The 15,152-nt window shown below is 41.5% G+C and overlaps 1 protein-coding gene across 2 annotated transcripts in view; it reads right to left on the bottom strand.

The window, feature by feature from the left end:
* Window positions 1–14,291, bottom strand: part of ltn1 (listerin E3 ubiquitin protein ligase 1) — a 43,546-nt gene extending 29,255 nt beyond the window's left edge. The window contains 12 exon segments of one of the 2 annotated variants that reach the window (NM_001079277.1): window positions 1,363–1,404; window positions 2,727–3,533; window positions 4,978–5,125; window positions 5,241–5,431; window positions 5,904–6,077; window positions 6,481–6,661; window positions 7,270–7,322; window positions 8,854–9,084; window positions 10,445–10,543; window positions 10,640–10,843; window positions 10,993–11,086; window positions 14,098–14,197. In NM_001079277.1, the coding sequence (NP_001072745.1) occupies window positions 1,363–1,404; window positions 2,727–3,533; window positions 4,978–5,125; window positions 5,241–5,431; window positions 5,904–6,077; window positions 6,481–6,661; window positions 7,270–7,322; window positions 8,854–9,084; window positions 10,445–10,540 (1,923 nt within the window). In that variant the 5' untranslated portion in view covers window positions 10,541–10,543; window positions 10,640–10,843; window positions 10,993–11,086; window positions 14,098–14,197. 2 annotated transcript variants of the gene reach the window in all.
* Window positions 14,292–15,152: the final 861 nt, after the last annotated feature.

Genomic DNA, 15,152 nt, shown 5'->3' with positions numbered 1-15,152 from the left:
ATGTATCCCCTAGAGACACTAATTTGTTGATGGCCTTTAAGGCTACAAGCCTGAATGTTCATATGCAGAGATCAGCATACTCTTCCTATTTAGAACAGAGCGATCTTCGCCCAACTGACAGCAATGAATCTGGGATGAAGTAACTTTGCTGCTGATAAAAAGGAAAATGTTCAGAGTGTGCCTGTCTTGAATCCCAGTTGGCACCATATACTGTACAAATGCCAGTCTTGGAGAGCTCTTTAGCGTCAGTGTTGACAATTCCTTTCTAGAACATCTAAAATCTTTGCCTCTGCCCCAAAATGATGTTCCTCGTCATGGAAATCAAGAAGTATAATTCAAAAAAACATCAAAGAAAAATACCTTAAAAATAATAAAATCGACCACACAATTTGTCCTCAAAACAGAACATGATGATGCTTCTTATTTATCATTTTAACTTCATTATCGTTAATCTGCCAAAAGAATAGAGGCTACAGGAAGAATCGGACAGGCAAGACTCATGTATGCATAACTGAGTCCAGGCATGGGATCTATTATTTGGAATGCTTGTGACCTGGGGTTTTCCATATAAGGGTTTTTTCTGTAATTTGGATCTCCGTGACTGATAAAAAAATATTTAAACATTAAAAAAAATACAATAGGATTGTTTTGCCACCAATATGATGAAGTAATTAGTAGTTTCATTACAACACACAAGGAAAACGGGCAGAGGGATGAAAATAATTTGCTGAAAGGGCCAGTAACCCCTCCCCTTCAAGCCCCTTCCTGTAAAGCCTTAATACTTAATGGCATTAGATATTTGCACTTCTGTACGGGATCCGGGGCTAAGAGTGAAGACACATGGGGCTAAGAGTGAAGACACATGGGGCGATCGGTTACCGTGACTACGATTGCGGCACTTTAGCCACTGTAGGCTAATGTACAAGTGTGGCGACTAATCGTGCGTAGAATTGCAGCACACCAAGTAGTCGCAACTTAAAAAGTAGCGGAGACTAATTGCCCCGTGTCTTCACCCTAACGGACTCATGTGCCACTACTGTCCAAAAGGCTTAGGTGTGTTTACTCCACTCTCAGATTCCATATATTCCCTTCGCTTCGGAAAACAAAGCACTGCAAAGGCCTTTCCACCGGCAACTCCTATTGTTGCCGGTGGAAACAATAGCAATAGCAAAGATCTATCACGGGCGACTGGACTGCTCTGTGGGTTCTTATTAGTGCAGGAATTAAGATATATCAGTTTATATGCCAATGTTCTCTCTATAGTCAGCACCCTGTTTCACAGTACAATATAAAGTATAGAAAAGCATTTTTGCCTTAGGCACCTACACTAATGACAAAGAGGCACAAAATATATTTATTTACCTTTTGAATGATGTAAAGGAAAACACTCCATTTGAAGTTCATCTAAAAGAAAGCAAAGTAAAATTATATATATAAGTTCCAGATTTTTCCCCGGTAGCAAAATCTAAAGAGAGTGTCAAATTGGGAACAAAACGACAGAATGCATTCTGTTATTGCGCTGTAAAATTGTCATTTGTGTGCCAAAAAATGTTTCTTTATAAAGACTTTAGTCAAATTAACCTATCAACATTTTTTTCCCTGACATTTTCATTTTGGCGGTGACATTTTGGCATAAAAAAAAGGTCACAAATTTTGTCACAAAATTGCCACACCTACTTTTTACCGCACCCATTTTTTTAATTCAGCGCACAAACAACATTTTTACAACATTTTCTTTTACCGATATCTTTGTGAATTTTCCCCCCTAGAGTAGGTCAAATCGAGGGAGTTATAGTGGAAATCAATCTAATGTGGTGGCTACAATATTAGAATAAAGCAAGTGGTTAAAAAGGAAGGGGAATGCCAACATGTGTAAACCAAAAATGTTGAGAGGAAGCTGGATACACTACATTAAGGAATGTCAGACACTTCAACAGGAAAGAGATACATAATAAGACAAATACACTAAAAAGTAACAGTGTAACTTTGGTATGAGCTAAGGGAAAACCTAACCAAAGGCTCACCATCTAAATGGGGGCTTGAACTGAAAACATTTGATTCTGTCACAGAAAACCAGAATGTATCAGTTAATATCACTCCTCCAACAGAATCCTGCTCTAAAATCCATTTTTCAAAACTAATTATTTTGTATTTAATTTTGGAATTTAAGTGGGGCTAGACATATTCTTACGTTCCCAGATGCCCTCAACCATGTGGCTTTTGCCTTGATAAATTTCAGTCATACTTTACTGCTGCACTGCAAGTTGGAGTGATGTCATCTGCTCCCTTTTCCCCAGCAGCCTATCTGCAGAACAATGGGAATATAACAAGACAACTGCTCCCTGTCCTCTGCATTGCTAAAAATGCTCCCATGCCCTCCTAGTGGTACATATGAGAATAGCACTCAATAGTAAAACACCCAAGTCGTGACTTCTCCAGTTACATGGGTATGGAAAAACAACAGCTTATGTGAATGCAGTTCCATTGTGTAGTGCTGGCTAATTCTGAAAGCTCAGAATCAGTCACAATGGCCTGAGATGACTGCCCATGTACCAATATTATATATATTATACAACTACATACATTTAATTGTCAAAAATAACATTTTAGATGGCAGAATTAATTATTTGCAATGTATACAGTGTAATTTAGTAACTACACCATAAAAAATTAAACTAAAGGAAAGCCATCAGACAAACTGAGGGCTCTTCGCTTAAGGATTTTACCTTAGTCATGTCATCCAAGAGATGTTTCCGTTCAGAAGAATCCGTACAGCAAAATAGAACACTGTATAAGATGTCCACCAAGAAGTCGGACTCTTCAAGGCTTTTATCATTGAACCAGAAAATGAGTTTTGCATACAGGAACTGGACTGCTGGGTTTTTGTGCCTGGGTGTAACGTCATGGTCAGGAGAATTTAAATTCTTGGGATCTTCCTCACTGCTCTGCTGTAGAAGCACCTGAAACACTCTTATGGATGGAAATGTGCTCAGCAGAGCAGCTAAGAACATCAGGTGCTGTTGTGACCTTTGCTCGCTAATGTAGACCATACTCAGTTCAGCCAGCTTGCACACCAGATCCTCGAGGCGCTCCTGTCTTAACTGAGCAATACCAGGATCCCTGCCGCTAGAACTACATGTCTCCATAATGAATTTAGACATCGGTTGTGATTCTGAAACATGAGAGACAGCATCACTTTCATCATCATCTTCTCCTTTAAATCGTATTTTGGCTTTCTTCTTTTTGTTCACTTTTAGCAAACAGTTGGGATTCTGTAGCACTTGAAGAAGTCCAGACACACCGGCTAAATTCTTCTCTCCTGCTTCAATCACATCCACATGAGAGACACATATATGTGCTAGATTCTCCCAAAATTCACGCAATAAAGTGGCATGTATCCTGGAAAGTTTATCATCCAAACCTTGACTTTCTGCTTTCTTTTCCCAGGAATAGAGGGTTTCTTCAACTTGGCTGAAGAGCGGGCTGTTCTGAAGTTTGGGGTCTTTTAAAGAGGAGTCAATAAGTGGCATTAACTATAAAAATAAAATAATAATTATGATAATTAACTTTTGGCAGCAAGATGGGTGTATGAATTCTGATAAGGTATAGGCACCCCTTGACACGTTTTGCTCCTACTGGAGCTTCCAAGTTTTTAACAGTACAGTACTATTAAGTGATTTGATATAACTGCCACAATTATACAGATATGGATACAGTGATCAAACAATTTTTCATTTGTGTCTGAAATAAGATTTTCTGGCAGCCGTGACCTTAGGGATTATTTACGACCACAGGTAATTAATTGCCGCTGTCAGTAGCAATCAATCGAATATCTGCTTTCATTTCCAGCATGCAGTAGGCTGTTCATACTAACTGTGATTGTTTGCTGCTGGCAACTGCACTTTGTATATAAGCCCCCTCGACTCTCTGTGCCTAGAGATACATTTTAAAATAAAAGCTAAAATATGTTTGCTACACTGATAATCTGTATTTTTTTTTACATGTACACCACTCTTTAAAAAGTGACATTAGATTTTAGCATGATTTATTACACAGTCCTTGTATTTGCCCTTTTTATGCAAGTGGCAGTTACCTTGCAGAGCCTAAGGGGCAACAGAAATCAGGCTGCTGCTTGTTCTACTGTATAGGAGCATGCAACAACTCAATGCCTTAAAGGGGCAGTATACCCCCTTATTCATCATGAGTGCAATGAATAGGGCTGGTGCTTAACATACTTTATGCCTATTGTTGTAATCACAAAAAATAAATAAATGTATATATGTATATATCTACCTTATAAGGACTGACTTCCCTATTGCCCAATTTAGCCGAGAAATAACAAACACCACAGATTTTTCAGGCAAACAACAGGCCAAAAGTATGGTTAGCACAAGCCCTACTCATAAAACCTGTGACAAACAAGAAGATACTGCCTCTTTGACAGTATTCCCCCTTTTTCATGACTGGTTCAACGGATAGGGCTTGTGTTGAACATACCTTTTGCCTGTGGTGTTTATTAGAAATTAAGTTAAGAAGTTAATTTGTTACTTTTTGCACAAAACGGGGCAAAACTTGTAAATAAAACTAATGCCACAATCTACTTTCTGATCCCAAAGACCAAAGTCAAACAAATCAGCAGCCCCCAGATAACAGCCTGTTATCTTTTTAGATAAAGATAGACAGTGACAGTTACCTGGTACTGATTTATATGTTTATGTACTATTCTAGCTTTTTTATTGGCACAGCAGTAAATGTTCTGTATTGTCCTTGCCTATAGAGCTTTGGTACAGCTGCAGTTAAAATGGAGAATTATAATGTAAAGGGCAACTAAAACCAATATTTTGAGCAGTACAGTAGGTAGATGCTGCACCCCAGAGTACAAGGGTTGCAATTATATCTAAAGTGTCTTTTTTTTTTTTTTTTTTAACCATTAATAAAGTGTCTTTTTTAATTAACATTACAACCAACTTTTCTTACTTGGTCAGAGATGAGAATTTGCTGAACTTTTTTATTCTCCTCTTCTTCTCCAGCATTTTCCTGCATGGCAAATCGCAAGCATTCCATGTAGGCAGATATAATGGCAGAACATTCTGCAGGGCTGGCAACTGCTCGTTCACTAGACAGGCTTAAAAAAAAAAAGAAGAAAGTCAGTGCAAAAGATAAAATGTAACAACCACTGCTGCATTTATTGTATGCCAATTTGTTTCCATGTGAGGAGATAAAAACATAATGTCTCTTACCCTTGGCCTAAAGAGTTAAAGAAATTGCTGTAAAAGTCTGTTGGTGTTTTTATGATATTGGTGGGCACACGGCTAATGAATGGCAGCAAATTGGGGAAAATGACGGTAGCCAAGCCGCGGCCACCTTCTCTCAGAACACTCCAGAGCTTGGGCAAAACCCCTTTCTGTGCATTCACGTGCTCCCAACAATCCTATAAAACAATAGTTAAATATTTCAGTTACTTTATTAAGATGCAGCAGATTGATTAATGCAGTTTACGTAAACACAGTTGAACATCAAATATAATTCCAGGAATGGCAAAAGCCAGCTATACACAGGTGCCACAGCAACTCCAGAGTCTGACTTGAATGGCAGAGTATGGGGCAAAAAAAGCATCAAACAAATATCTGGTATGGGGAATGGCCAAATATGTATCAGGCAGGTTTGAAAATCCCTTCAGGCTTGGATAGGAGTAGGCTTGTTAATGCAATCCTTATCCAAGGGGTCTTCTAGGCAAATATTATTATTATTAATATGTCAAATCTTGGCCTGGGGGCCAAACGATAGAGTCAGCCGCTATAATCTTATTTTGGTCAAATTAGGTAATTTGTCAACCTCTCCAAACGAGGGGATCTTATGTATATGTCCAGCTGAAGGTGAACATGATTAGCAGCCCTGTGTACCTCAATAGTAGTAATGGTATAAAGGACTGCTTCCCAGAGAGCTGGGCACACCACAGCATCACTGTCATCAATACTCAGGAGTACGGCCGGACACAGCCTGGAGGCTTCTGCACGTAAAACATCAGGTGAGCACTGGCATAGAGCAGACATCAGCTCAAAGAAAGCTGAGCGAATCTGTATGGAAAGAGAAAAACTATTAGCATCATACAGGCAACTATGGGCTATGGAAAATCACCAGCTTTATTTGCAATGACAACAAGTCATTATCTGACATATTGAAAGGCACTTTATTCCTCTATTACGTATACTTGCAAACACAAGAGTTTTCACAAAAATATAGGAGGCTGCTTAAACCAAGTCTAAGTGCAAGGCCATGGCAGGCTATAAGGCTAGGGCTACAGGAGGGGCCTCCATAAAAGCTAAGGAAAACAATTATAACATGTACAGCCCAATACTTCCATTATACAAAAGCAGAAAAAAAATAAAGGTATAGTGACCATTTAATACAGCTAGCTGCAAGTTTACCCAAAGGGTAGCTGCCCCCATTTCAGAGGGCAAGATCACAGTTGCAGCTTACACTTGATGTGCTGTGCTTGCTGTACTTCCAGAATTTGCTCTGAGACAGAAGGTGAGCAAGCCTCTCCTGCAGAGAACTGTTCTCACTTCTTGGCAACATGCAAAGCAACCTCTTCAAAGCCAATAAGGAGCAGGTGACAACCCGGAAGTACTTGGATTCCCGATCTTCGATTGGCACAGCCCTAGGAGATTGATAGATTTATCATAATAATAGTTATTTAAAAAAAAAAAAATCACACTTTTCAGAAGAAGAAAAAATGTTTGTGTGTGTGCTTTTTATGGGTTGTTCCTTTTCTCAAGCAGATCCAAGCAGATTAGCCAGACTAAGCAATGAGGTGACTGAATACTGGCTTTGTATGGAATAGCTGCTACAGTTCTATCACTCTGAATGTAAATCAGTATGCTCATTCTCTGCAGCAGCAGCCAATTTCTCATGTATCAATAACTGCCTCTAGAGAGGTGAGCAAATATTTCTTTGACAGATTGGAAAAAAAAATGTGTCATAAACTCATATGTGACTATGATGTATGGGGGAAACTGCTTCTTTGGGTGCCCCAAACCAGTGCAACTGGGGGCAAAATGCTTCCTTGTAATTGACTACAAAAAACTGAATATCTGAATATATGCTTCTAGTTGTGGCTTTTCCTCCTTCCAGTGTTCAGCTATGGGCAAATTCCACCTGTTGTCCAACTGGAACACTCATGAAAACGACAGATAAAATGCTAGAAATGAGACTTCAGGGTGACAAAATACTGAATGGACACATGTAAAATTAATCTACACAACATACTGTGTATCGCTTAAAGTATCTGGTGTTTCTTTCAGCAGATGATCAAGAAGGACCTGTTGATTAAAAGAAAAAAAAAAAAGTAAAGTACCTGGTAATGCAGAGATGTTACCCTCACATTCAATCCCCTAACTGTTTTCCCTAAACATGTATCCATGCAGAAATTGTGCATAATTATTCCCTCGTTTAACCTATTCTTGATACCTGATTACCTTTGGACACTTTCTGTCCGGATCCAAGGCACCAAGCACCTAAACAGGAACTGTCAGAAGAATGCAAGTGAAATTACATGGAGAGTTAAGCTATTAGATGAGGGGTTGGCAAACAGACAGAACTTTAGTTGCAAAGAATAATTTTTTTTTTGGAGTGGGTAAGCAGGGTCTGGGCTTTGGGTGCCTTTAAAGTTAAATACTCATGGGTTCTGTAGACCTGTTTGATATGTCCAGGAACAATCCATCAAGTGTGGCAGAAAGGAATATAGGGGAAAGATTGTCACTGTAACTAAAACTAAATCCACTATTCACCAAGCTACAGCAACACTGTTTGTTTCACATTGTATATAGCGACAGAACGTGTAATCACTGACGTACCCTGCCCAGACGGAGAGCAAGCGGAGTGGTCAATACAGAAATTGGCCAGAAAAATATTCTGCCCAAATTGAGTTAGTGATACACAATCATTAGCTACATATACACCCTTGACAGAGAGGAAGGCTAATGATACCAATGGAATAAGTAGGAGAACTCCAACTTCAGAACCAAAACTTGTTAAAGAGCCCCACACAACACAGAAACCCCTAATATAATCATTGTCATCTGTTCCTTCAAAAAGTTTGAATAAATACCATTTTTATATGCTGAAATCCAGCTGCAAAACAGTTCTTCTCTTTTTGCATCATTTAAAATCCTGGCGGGAGAGAAGGGACTAAAATATTGATGTTACAAATTGTAAAAACTTCTCCACAGCTTACAGACAGCATGCAGGAACTACATAAACCACGATGCATTGCACTGTGATGTTCCTTATTGCTGAGAATTGTGGGATTGGGAGGATGCAGGCTGAAGGCAGGCTGAGGACAGTCAACTACTGTCATCAGCAGGAGAACAGGGGGCGGGGCTTAGGTAACTGCTCCAAACAATATTATTATATTAAAAATCAGGCTGCATATTTTTTTAATTGATGTTTTAATTGCAAAGTTGCTTGAAATTATGTTTACTTTTCAAAAAGCTTAAGTTGTGTTTGGTGGAGTTACCTTTTAAACTAAACTCAAACTTTTTCCAAAAAAAAAAAAAATTGTATAACATGTACTGCGTAACAGAAACATAACTTTACATATTAATTTGGCCACTTCGGACACTGTAGCAGAGCACAAAATGGCGGCTCTCAATTCTCATTAAAACATGATATGAGTCTCCTTTATGCAGAGTGCCAGCACCCTCATTCCCTAGCTATATCAGATAATTACGAGTTATAAGTCTTGCTAGAGTAAACAGTTAAAATCAAGAAACATATTTAGTCTGCACTGTTGAAGCTGGCAGATATTTGACCACTTGGATGTTCAATTGACCTCTATTTACACATACTCACGTTCATTATTTCCTCCTTGCAAAATGCCAAAGCTTCGGGTTGTTTGTGCGCTGGGAAAGCAGCTTCAAAAGCAACTCTGGCAGAACTCGCAGCGGGTGAATAGGTGTCACACTGAGCAATAAGCCAAAACCCCATTAGGCTTTTCAGATGAGGAGCCAAATATTTCTTCACTTTCAGGATAAGTTGCTCAAATGCCTGCTGGGTGGCTTCTCTGACCCGCCGGTCCAGATCCTAGGGGATGCAAGGATAACATGTGTAAAATTTCAGGTTACAGAATAATTAGAACTGTATAAATTATGGCTCAGGTGTTCATCAGGGCTATAAGTGACAATTACAAGATGAGAGAAGTTAACCTGAGTGCCAACTGGATGTGCCAAAGGATGTTGGCTCAAAAGTACCATTGTGCAGTTCAATTTGGGGTCCCAGGTTTCTTTTTTGTTTTATGTTGCCCCGATGTTTACTGGCAACCTGTGGTGTGGCAAGAGAAGTGGGACTAAAAGGGATAAAAGGATATAAATATAGAAAACAAGACCAATAAAGGGGGTGGTTCCCCTTTGAGTTAAGTTTTAGTATGTTATAGAATCAATTCTAAGCAGCTCGTCAACTGGTCAATTTTAGGGATGCACTGAATCCAGGATTCTGTTAGGGATTCAGGCAAGATTCGTCCTTTTTCGGCAGGATTCGGCCGAATCCATGCTCCTGGCCGAACCGAATCAGAATCCTTAATGTAACCGGATCATGTAAACAGAGAAGTTGAAAATGTAACTGTTACGTAACCATTCGGATTCAGTCCGGTATTTGGCAGAATCTCTTACAAAGGATTTGGGGTTTGTCCAAATTCGAAAAAAGTGGATTTGATGCATCCCTAGTCTATATTAATCTTCACCAGATTTCAAATGGGGGTCACTGTCTCCGGCAGCCAAAAAACTATTGCTCTGCGAGGCTACAATTTTGTTGTTACTTTTTTATAACTATAACTATAAGGTCATCTCTATTTATACTGCAGTCTCCCATTCAAGCCACTCTCCTGTTACTAAAGTAATTTGGACCCTAGCAACCAGATAGCTACTGAAACTCCAAGCTGGCACAAGTGGCTGAACACAAACTGAAATAATTAAAAAACTCAAAATAATTTCTTAAAAAGTCTGACTTATTGCAAATTGTCTCAGAATATTACTGTCTACATTATGCTAGTAGTTAACTCAACGGTATTAGTATACCTTTGAGTTAACTTTTAGCATAATGTAGACAGTAATATTCTGAGACAATTTGCAATACAGCCTAGTATAGAGATTGCTTTAACTTTCCCCTTGGTACAGATTGGTCAGAAACATTTAATAGTATGGATAATAAAACAGTGGGAGCCTGGCAAAGTAATGGTAAAGGGGTGTGAAAAAAGGAGCATACAGGTGTCAGTAGTGAAAGGGATCTTGTAAAAAGCAGCATTAAAAAGGCAAATTCTTCTAAGAAAGGGAGAGACAAAAAGAGTAATAGGAAGAGAGTAGGCTGCTGCTATATGGAGGAACATCCAAGTTTAAAAAGCAGGCATGGGAATTATTTCTGAGGCCGATTTGTCAGAACACAGACATACCAGAGAAATCTTGCAATATATTCTGGGCCAGTAGGGGAGCACCCCTCTAACTGTTTCCATTTCTCTCTCCTTGCACATGAAGCCAAACTCCTGCATAGCCTGCAAAAACATTACATAAAGAAATGTTAATATTGCATTTCGCTACAGAACAGACTGACACTAACCAGCAATTCAGGTTACATCACACGTTCTCACTTTTAGTTTTGTGATGGCGTCCCTTTTGGAAAGCTTGCGCAGCACCAGGCGAAAATCTGCATCGACGAGGCTGTCCACCTCTTCGGCTCCCTGTACAGCCGGGACATAGCTGTGGTCACTCTGTGATGATCCAAACCCAATGAAGCCAGGAATTGTCCCACTTTCCTTGGCCAGAAGCTCTGCTGCCCTTCCACTGCTTGAGGGCTGCAATAGGGAAATAATATTTAGTCTAGGCAGGCAGCACCAAGACTGATCTTGTTCTGTTTACTAGAGATTTCTGGGTAGGGTTAACAAAAATCTTGAAAACTTTTTAACTTTTTTTTTTTTAACTATACTTTCATTCAAAAATGTACCTTTTTAAATGTTCAAGCACTGGACAGCTAGAGGGCCCTGTTAAATATTTGGTCCATGGCTCCTCATCAGCCGTATGTTACTCTTTAATCCCCTCTTTAAAGGAGAAGGAAAGGTAAAAACTAAGTAAGCTTTATCAGAAAGGTCTATGTAAATACAGCCATAAGCACTTACACTAATGCAGTCCTCTATCAAAAGAAACACAGGATTTCTTGTCTCCTTTTTTGTAAACATGATATTCCAGTGTCTGACTTCCTCTGTCAGAAACAGCCTTAATTTCCGGGGCCAGAGTCTGTGCAGTTCTCTCCTCTCTCCCCTCTCCTGCTCCCCACTCCCACCAGAATGCTAAGAACTCCCTCCCCCTCCCTTAGGAATGTGTGATCTGAGCTATAACGGCTAGACTGCAGGCAGGAAGCTACTTAAAATGGCAGCTGCTATCTTAAGCAAACAGGGAAAGCTTCTAAAGCTGTTTACTCAGGTATGGTAATGGTTTCTGCTGAATAAATATATTGTTCTAGGTGGCACTAATGTCACAAATCTATTGCCAGTAAAATGCCAAAATGACTTTCCTTCTCCTTTTAACCTGTACACCCCATCTCCATCATATTAATTCTATGCAAATCATTCAAATTATTTGGATCCATGGGACCTCTTAGGGTAGTGTCACACACAAAGTTTTCTCCGTTGGCAGTAAAACACTAAATACCACCCATGAAGCTGCCACTGACTTAAATGGTGACTGCCAATCACTGCACACACAGGGGGGAATTCAGCCCCAAAGGGGACTAGTATGAATTTCTAGGCCAATATCTGTCCTATGTGCACAGTGAGAGGTGCCTGACATTAAATTCACTAGCAGCCTGTATGCGTGATATCAGGCAGTACTGAGGAAAAAACACAGTGTGTGTGACATCTTAGGCTTCAGGGCCAGCTGATACCACAACCTGTAGTAGTAGTATGAAGGTGCTGTAAGGGTTAGGAGTCACTGTGCAGCCTAAAAGACTATGTAAAGCCCCATTTTGTGAAACTAAAGTTGATTATTGGAGTAGAAATAGGGGTTAGATCTTGTCCCGACTCCACAAATGCTCAACTAATGATAAAGAGTAATACAAAAACCACAAGATTTCACTTATTAATAGCATATAGTAATATTTCATGTTGTGACAATATGGTGTTCTCTCTACCCAAGCACATCCTAATTGGAGTCTCTCTCCTCTCTCTCTGACGGAGGGGCCATGGTCACGCTCACTCAGTTCTCTTACTCCTCTCTCCTAGTTTATGGGAGAAGTCTCACTTCTTTCTCATCTGGCACTCTCTCTCTCTTCTGTTTCTGTAATTTGACCATACTGCTGTTAGACTGGCTAAGGCGATCTCAGTACTCTTTTAGGGCTCTGGCACACAGGGAGATTAGTCGCCAGCGACAAATCACCCTGTTCGCGGGCGACTAATCTCCCCAAGTTGCCATCACCTGCCTCGCAAGGCTTTTTTGGCTATTTGACGAAATCGCGCCGCCGCGTGTGCCATCCCACCGGCGACTTACATTTTCGCCGGTGGGATGGCAGGTGATGGCAACTCAGGGAGATTAGTCGCTGCGAACAGGGAGATTTGTCGCGGGCGACTGATCTCCCCGTGTGCCAGAGCCCTTAGGGTGAAGACACACAGAGCTACTAGTAGCAGCTACTTGTTGTGGCTACTAAACAAGATAACACTGATCATTTACTGATAATTGTCTCTACGTGTGTTTTAGCAGAGGCAATTCTCAGTATTGTCTATGGCAGGGGATTTTCTGGAGTTTAGTAGCCATGAAAAAGTAGCTGCTACTAGTAGCTATGTGTGTCTTTGCTTACATTGTGAGTGCTCTCTCACTATACAGTGACTACTCCTCTCTCCCCTACCATGGAGTCTCACTCCTCTCTTACTGATTGAGGGTGCTCGCACTACTCTTACTACTCTTCCCCGACTGGAGGTCTTACTCTGTGAGGGTTCTTACCCACCTTAGGGGTAAAGTGGAGTGAAGCATTACCGGTGATGTTGCCCAGGGCAACCAATCAGCAATTAGATTTCAACATTTAGAAAACCAAAGCAAAGCATCTGATTGGCTGCTATGAGCAACATCACCGGCAATGTTTTACTCCACTTTTTACACAGCATCATAAATATACCCCTTAGTGTGTGTTACCCCTCCTAACTATGGGTCTCTGTTGTCTCGCACTGACTGAGGGGGTCTCTGTTGTCTCTCACTGACTGAGGGGGTCTCTGTTGTCTCTCACTGACTGAGGGGGTCTCTGTTGTCTCTCACTGACTGAGGGGGTCTCTGTTGTCTCTCACTGACTGAGGGGGTCTCTGTTGTCTCTCACTGACTGAGGGGGTCTCTGTTGTCTCTCACTGACTGAGGGGGTCTCTCTTCCTGTTGCACTGACTGAGGGGATCTCTCTTCCTGTTGCACTGACTGAGGGGATCTCTCTTCCTGTTGCACTGACTGAGGGGATCTCTCTTCCTGTTGCACTGACTGAGGGGATCTCTCTTCCTGTTGCACTGACTGAGGGGATCTCTCTTCCTGTTGCACTGACTGAGGGGATCTCTCTTCCTGTTGCACTGACTGAGGGGATCTCTCTTCCTGTTGCACTGACTGAGGGGATCTCTCTTCCTGTTGCACTGACTGAGGGGATCTCTCTTCCTGTTGCACTGACTGAGGGGATCTCTCTTCCTGTTGCACTGACTGAGGGGATCTCTCTTCCTGTTGCACTGACTGAGGGGATCTCTCTTCCTGTTGCACTGACTCCTCTCCCATTAACTTCACTCCTTTCATAGAGAGGAAGTCACAGCAAACTGCATTTCCCCCACCAAGTATGACAATTGCTTCCACATAACAATGGTTCCCTGTTCTCTCACTGACATTCTCACTCCTCTAACTGAACGAAGGAAGGAAACGCCTCTCATTAGCTGAAGAGAGAGTATTGCCTACCCTAGGTAGCCAGGCTGGATGGTGAAAAGGAGGAGGCTCCAGTGATCATGGAATGGGCACACATGTTCCACCACACAGCACACTAAGTCCAGGCAAAACCAGCGGCCAGAGCCCCACAGGCAGCCTGGGACCCGGCACTTACCCGCGCATTCCCCTTCGTCCTCTGCTTGTTCTTTCCTCCCATTATCCCTTCCCCGTTTCTTACAACTCTGAGACCTCGCCGGCCCAGAAACACAGCGAACTCCTGGACAAAATCGATATGATCGGCAATCACAGCAGCTGCCTGATGACGTCACCGTGTTTTCCCCGGGTGTCATACAGAAGCCATGTCTAGACGATGCGATCGGCACTCCGCTGCTGCTGCCTGATGACGCCGCTTTGAATTCCTTTAGCGCAATTCTTCCGCCCTCTCTCAGACATGAGTTGCAGACAGAGCAATACATCTAAATGTGTGTAACTTTGTTGGGGTGGGTAGGTAGAGCAAAGTATAAATTGCCATATATCTTCATTATGGCTGTTAAACATTGATTCCAAAGCTGCCCCTGGCAAATACTGGGGCATGCTGGGAGATGTAGTTCCAAACTGCTGGAAGTGCTGCGGGTTGAACAGTAGAGATGTAGCGAACTGTTCGCCGGTGAACTAATTCGCGCGAACATCGGGTGTTCGCGGGTTCGCAAACTTTTCGCGCATGTTCGCAATTTGGGTTCGCGTGGCGTTTTTCCGCTGCGTTTTTTCTCGGCCTAAAAACGCCGCACAAGTCACACATGGCGTTTTTCAGCAAATCCCGTTTCCATGGTGCTAATAGCGCGAAATAGCAAAAAACGCTGCATATTTCCGCTAGGTCTGCCAGCTGCCTTTGCGATTTTACAAATGTCAACAAAGTATTTTTCAGAGAAATTTTTGCCCTTGATCCCCCTCCTGCATGTCACTGTCCAGGTCGTGGCACCCTTTAAACAACTTTAAAATCAGTTTTCTGGCCAGAAATGGCTTTTCTAGGTTTTAAAGTTCGCCTTCCCATTGAAGTCTATGGGGTTCGCAAAGTTCGCCAATATTCACACTTTTTGGCGTAAGTTCGCGAACAGGTTCGCGAACTTTTTTTTTGAGGTTCGCTACATCCCTATTGAACAGTACTTATTTATGAGCTATCCCACCTAAAGATAGCAGGCCAAGCCTTCCTGAATAGTTAGGCAGTCTTCT

The sequence above is a fragment of the Xenopus tropicalis genome, chromosome 2 (genome assembly GCF_000004195.4).
Source record: "Xenopus tropicalis strain Nigerian chromosome 2, UCB_Xtro_10.0, whole genome shotgun sequence".
NCBI lineage: Eukaryota > Metazoa > Chordata > Amphibia > Anura > Pipidae > Xenopus > Xenopus tropicalis.
The sequence above is the reverse complement of the archived record's forward strand: the minus strand, read 5'-3'. Positions and strand labels throughout refer to the sequence as shown.